Raw genomic sequence first — 6,764 nt, forward strand, 5'->3', positions numbered from 1 at the left:
TGGAAAAACTTGGAAATCTGCCATAAGGAGACTTGAGAGTCGTGCTTTGACCATGCATGAACTAAAAACGACTTAAAGTGCACCTAACCCCCGAAACAATACTTTCAAAATTGATTGTACATGAGTTAGAGAGTTGAATGGCTAAATATTTCTTCATCTCAATGTTGCGTTTTTATGTTATGAAGGTTTATTTTTCCAATATGTTAATGAGTATGACGTCTACCCAGGCTTTTAAGCATACTTGTTTTGCTTATATCATTATTTACTCGCCAATACCAGACACCAAATTTACAATAAAAATTGTGGAAATTGCGAGTATTATGATAATGCTTTTTAAATACTGCTTGTGTGAACCAGTCAAAATCTGTATATTGAATGAAGACTGGGTAGACGTCATACTCATTAACATATTGGAAAAATAAACCTTCATAACTTAAAAACGCAACATTGAGATGAAGAAATATTTAACCATTCAACTCTCCAACTCATGTACAATCAATTTTGAAAGCATTGTTTCGGGGGTTAGGTGCACTTTAAGAATTGCCAAGCGGACTTTAAAGGGACTGTGTCACGGATTTTAGCTAAATTTAGGAATGGGAAATGACAATCAAATTCGTTGAAAAATTAAAAAACCTCTTAAAACAGTGAAGGACAATTTCAATAACACACCAAATACAAAATGAGGCACGGATGGCCAAAAGCGACGAAGATTGAAACGGATTGCGATATGGGTTTTTTGAAATATTGTTGGGCTGAACAGTTTTCAAAGTTAATCTTGTTTGCTTGAAACTTTAAATTATAACGCCCGGGAGACACATTTGGTTGCAATGTAGCTAGGGTTTTGTTACTTAGATCCATAGAAGTGATTTCTTTCCAAACATTAAGTTTCATAGCGAGTATTTGGCAAAACGTAATAAAATAAACTTAACTCAACCGTGACATAGTCCCTTTAATTTAAACCACACGATTCTACTTCAACCACAGTTCTCTCTACTACTATGCTTTGGTGGTTTCTTTGAATCATGTTTCGCCAACGTTATCAGTCAAGGTGCTAAATCAGATGAAGGACTAGAAATTAGTCATGTAACTTTGTCATTTTAATTCAGTGTTAAGATCATAGAGGCAACGGTGTATTAGGATAAAAACAGAATTAAAAACAACAATTTATAGAAATAACAGTTACCTGGTTGGCAGATGCACTGATGGTTTGTGCTGTCGCATTTGCCATTTCCACTGCAGTCCTTCCCGCCAGAACCAGGACATCCGGGCACTTCACAAAGGGAGCCTCGCCATCCAGTGATCTGATCACACTGGCACTTATCACCGACACAAATACCGTGACCTGTGCACTCAACATTACATCCGCGACCAGTGAAACAAGGATCACAGACACAGTTGCCACTGTCCATGGGAACCTGGGTTCCATTTGTGCAAGGATCTTCACACGCTGGACCCATCCAGCTAGCAATACAGTTGGTACATGTTGGAGGATTGGAGCTTTTGTTACAGAAACCTTGAAAAATAAAGCAGAAAACATTTCGCTAATGTTAACAGATGAAGGGGCTGTTTCTTGTGTTTACTGTTGTTTGATGCTGTATTTGTCTGTCTGCCTATAAAAAACGGCCTGCCTTGTCGGCGGGCAAAAGAAAGACTAAATTGATTAGAAACTAGAAGTTCATAAAAGTAATGTAACCGCCGTAGTGAACTTGGAAAAGCTGACGTTTCAATCGTTAGTCGTTAGTCTGTCTGTCTGTCTGTCTGTTTGCCAAAAAGCACAATGTTGCTTTTCTTAAAAAGGCTATTCGTTACTGTACAGGTCACATTTCTACATAAGATACATAGCAACAAAAAAGTAATTGTCTCCAACACAGTCAAAATGTTCAAAGCTTTACTAAACCCTGACAGCCCCGCCCCTTTTAATAGATATTATTTAAGATTATTATTTTGTGCATCATTAAAGTAATTGTCACTATCGCAAAAAAAACGCAACTATTTCTCAATTAGAAAAAAATCAAAATAAAACCCTTTGAAAGTAATTCTTTATAATTTTGAATACTTTTACCTCTATTTGCACAGTCTGGATTTCCAGGACAGTCAGGAATATGACAGCCATCACCAGTCCACCCATTCTCGCAGATACATGTATGAAGAGCACTGTTACACTCGCCATGGCCAGAACAATCCTCGCCATCTCCTGGACATCCGGGATTTTCACAGTATGTTCCACGCCATCCAACATCACACTGGCATTTGTCATTCACGATGGTTCCATGCTCTGAGCATTCGCTGTCGCACCCTACACCAACCCAGCCTGGCTCACAAACGCAGTTACCGCTATCCATTGGAATCTGTTGACCGTGTAAACAAGGATCATTGCAGGCCGGTCCCATCCAGCCCTTGGAGCAGTTTTGACACTTAGGGGGATCCAGTGAGGCGTTGCATATTCCTCGTTCAAAGCAGTTAGGGGATCCCGGACAGTCGGGGATTTCGCAGCCTTTGCCAGCCCAGCCTTCGTTACACGTGCAAATGTGAGTGATAGAATTGCAGATTCCGTGGCTTGTACAGTCGGACCCAGTACCAGGGCAGCCAGGGTTATCGCAGAGATCTCCGCGCCATCCCAAATCACAAACACATTTGTTGTTGACAATCGTACCATGCTCTGAACATTCACTATTACAACCAACACCTTTAAAACAAAATAGCAATAAAAAACAGGAATTCAATTTGTATATCATGCCGAAAATTCGAAAAATTTTGAGGGACTTGCAATAAACAGAAATAAAAATAATAAACTAGTAAAACGTGCATTGCCGGAAAACGATGTTTGAAATTGTATGAAAAGATAAGAAAAGAACTCTATAAACATGAGCTGTGGGATTATGTTCAAAGAACCAAGCCTAGAAATACGTTGGAATGCGAACGGGTAAGCTTCTCCAAAGTCTTGGGAAATAAGAAGTTACAAATGTATTTGTTGTCCCAATTCAGACCACGTGATTTTACTCTTGTGAATAATCTCCTTCAAATCCAAACAAATTCACGTGTAAAAAATAAGAAAATGAATGAATAATTTCCCGATAGACAAAGGAACAATTCACTGGAGAACATCTCAAGATCTGAAATAGGCAAATTACATACGTAACTGTATAATTATTTTTAAAACTTTAATTTGCAAAGGTGGCGTTGTCTCTAACGGGAAGCTATTTTAAATCGCCAGTTAAGATTAAAGTTAGCTTGGAAATTGCATCGTGATAATACAAGGTTGGTTTTCGCTTACCTGAGTATCCAGGCCAGCAGACACACTGCCCACTGTCCATTGGAACTTGCTCTCCAAACTTGCACGGATCAGCACATGCAGGTCCCATCCAGCCACGACTGCAGTTTTGGCATTGAGGAGGACTAACAGAAGCATTGCAGAAGCCTCGGATCGTTGCAGTTCGGTGCACCGGGACAGTCTGGAATATCACATCCTAAACCTGCCCACCCAGGATAGCATGTGCACTCATGTGTGGCGCTGTTGCAGTCACCATGACCAGTGCAGTCTTCGCCGATACCAGGACATCCAGGAACTTCACATACATTACCTCGCCAGCCTTGAAGAGGATCGCAGGCGCAAATTCCATTATCCAAACACTTTCCTCGACCCATACAAAGAGCATCACAGCCTTTGCCAGCCCAGCAGGGCTCGCACTTGCAAAATCCACTGTCCATCGGTTCTTGTACACCGTGCACGCAAGGATCGTCGCATGCAGGGCCCATCCAGCCGACGAAGCAGTTGACGCACATCACGGTGGTGCCGTTTATCGTTGCGCATGTGCCTCGATTGTAACAATCCGGTTCACCTGGACAGTCAGGTACACTGCAATCATCGCCGCGCCATCCTGGGTTACAGAAACAAGTGAGAAGGGCGCTGTTGCATATGCCATTTCCAGAGCAGTCATGTGGACATTTGGGGACTTCGCAGTAATCACCTTTCCATTTACTGTCACAGTCGCAGGTGTCGTTATTGCACGAGCCGTGTCCTGAGCATAAGGAATGGCAGTGCGTGCCAATGAAGCACGGATCGCATTTGCACTTTCCACCGAAGCAAGTGCCATTACCGGAGCATTCGTACCTACAGTCGTCACCAGTATAACACGGATCACACACACATTTCCCAGTCACGCTACATCGCCCATTTCCATGACAGTCACGCGTTGCGTTACAGCGATGTTCACATCGATAACCGACATAACCGGGATCACAGTCACACCCACCACACGAAGCACACTGTCCGTGTCCAAGACATGTAGTTGAAGGGTCACACTTATATGCACAGTTCACGCCATAATACCCTGCATTACACGTGCACTTTCTTTGTTGGGTTGAAAATGTACCATGTCCACTACAGGGATTACCATCTGCACAAATTTGTCCAGATCCACCGCTGCCGGCACTCCCTCCACCTGAAGCTCCGCCGGACACATCCCTGTTTCGAATTACGTCCCGCCTTACGTGATCAGGTGAGAAGTGACGAAGGTGTCCTCCACCACCTCCACCACCATAGTAGGATGTAGTGTAACGACAGGGATTACCACTGCAACATTCTGAATGATGGCTCCCTGAACCGCCTCTGACGGTAAGATGGCCGTGCCCTTCAAAGTGTCTTCCAGCCACCCAGAGGGTTCCACCACTCGCTCCTCCTCTTCCAGTGTTACCATTAGTTCCATCCGCCTTGATTGAACCATCAAGCTCCAACAGCTTTTCTACACTTACGTACGCAATTCCTCCACCGTAAACTGAACTTATTGCTCCACCACTTCCGGCCAGCTTAGCAGAGCATACACTTTCGTAAGGATCACCACCTGACAATAAAGCGATTAACTGTGAAACGGTAAATGCAAATGTACTAAAATATAATGTCAAATTTCCTAATGCAATGCGTATTCTTCGGCATACGAACATCTTAGCTCTGTGCTTGCATTGTGATGTCCGGTTGGGAAATGTCAACTAATCAGTACAGTAGAAATGTTATTGCGAAAAAGACCTTAGTAAATTTCTCAAAAGTCCTATCTGAAACAACTACGTACAAAGGCGATGTCCGGGTTATGAAGAGCCACGACAGTGAGTTTTCATTGTTTTATACGATGAATTGCTTGGCTTCAAACAATTGCTAGATAATTAAAAAGGATGGTAAATTTTAAGCTCGGTAACAAATGATAACGATGAGATGTTTGGTACATCAGCAATGTCGAAAGCGTATGAACCTAGTAAATGACCCAGCTCATCACAAGGCTCTCATTGCTCAGTGGTTAGAGCGCCCATCCCATGGCCTCCTACATACCGGTTGGGCGCTCTAAACAACTGAGGTACGAGAGACTCGTTGTGAGCTGAGCCATTTACTGGGTTGATATGTGGCACGCGTCCGGCATACTGCTAGGTTCAGCAATGTCGAAATCATCAAGTTTGTAGTAAATAATAAATACTTGTTTATCTTTCTTTTTTAAGACTTAGTACCTTCTTCAATCCCTCTACTGTTAAACGGAGTCTAGATACATAAGCTTACCAGATGGAGTGTATGAACTGGTGTGACAAGAGCGACTACATCCACTCCAGTACCCAGATCCTCCCCTACCACCATGACCAGCCCCAGCAACACCTAAGCAAGTTGTGATGCTTCCGGGTCCCTGCTGGGAAGGGTAACCAGAACTGGACGCGTCAGTGGTTGCGTCGAACTCAATGCTGAAATAATCCGTGAGAATGTTCACAGCATCAGCCTTCAGTTTTCCATTGTAGTCCAGGGCAGTTTCACACACATGGAGGTACACGGATTTCGCCGAGATGTCCTGCGACGAGCTCTGGACTTCAAAGGTCCCTCCAAGAGACACCTTAAGCTTCTGGAACCAATAATGGCCTATGGTGGTGTAGGTACTGTTACATTCGAAGCAAGCTGAAAAACCCTTTTCTGTCAAAAAGGCAGCGACGTTGGAAGACACCCTTAGTTCCTCTATGCCGTGAATTTCACCGTTGACTGTTAACGCAGAGGTCCTGGTACCTCGGAGGGTGGTGCGAACCGGAAAAACAATCTGTCCCCCTGTATTTGCTTGGTAGTTCACAGGAGCCTCGGTACGAATGCTGTGTGTCTCAACGTATATCCGGGTATTTTGTAACGCAAGTAGCAGACCCGTTTTGTCACCTGTCACACTTCTGGTGTACATTTCGGAAACCGTTCCAGAAACCTTAAAAAAAAAAGTAATACCGAGTCTTAATAATAAATATAGTACTATCCCTAGTATTTCCCGGGAAGATATGTCCGAGGAATCTAGCACACTAATAAGATGCACGGCTAAGTGTAACTTCATTTTTAGTTATTTGAATAATTGAAATAAAACAATCGGAAATAAAAATAAAAAATGACTCATCGTTGTTTTTCAGGAAATGTATTCTTTCCCTTAACGTTTCGTGTACAAAACGTTGAAGCAAAAGATATTGGAGAGTTAGCTATTTCTCCCAAAAACTTTTTGCCGTTTTGATGTCCAGCTAAAGTATACAACAAGAAAGATTTACAACAGATTGCACAAATGTGCCTTGATATGGCACTAAAACAACGTTGGAAACACAAAAATGCGGCGTGTTTTAAAATTGTTTTTTTTTTATTTGTTAGGTTCCCCTTAAAACTGTATCACGGAACATTTAAATAAGAAGCAATACCCTTTCTTTGCTTACCTCCTTAATAGCAAGTGCTCCCTCTTCGTACTAAGTGAATCCTCTCAAATTGATAAAGTGCG

General features: G+C 42.5%; 1 protein-coding gene across 1 annotated transcript; it reads right to left on the reverse strand.

Moving 5' to 3' along the window:
• Positions 1–1,183: 1,183 nt before the first annotated feature.
• Positions 1,184–3,362, reverse strand: LOC144639613 (uncharacterized; the record flags this gene model as incomplete). The annotated part of the gene is made up of 3 exons (XM_078498903.1): positions 3,275–3,362; positions 2,063–2,686; positions 1,184–1,513 (listed from the first exon to the last, which is right to left on the reverse strand). Coding segments are annotated over exons 1-3 (1,042 nt in total), but the record flags the coding sequence as incomplete, so codon positions are not given.
• Positions 3,363–6,764: the final 3,402 nt, after the last annotated feature.

Source organism: Oculina patagonica, unplaced genomic scaffold, assembly GCF_052425735.1.
Source record: "Oculina patagonica isolate OP01 unplaced genomic scaffold, crgOcupat unplaced1112, whole genome shotgun sequence".
In the NCBI taxonomy this organism is placed as follows: Eukaryota; Metazoa; Cnidaria; class Anthozoa; order Scleractinia; family Oculinidae; genus Oculina; species Oculina patagonica.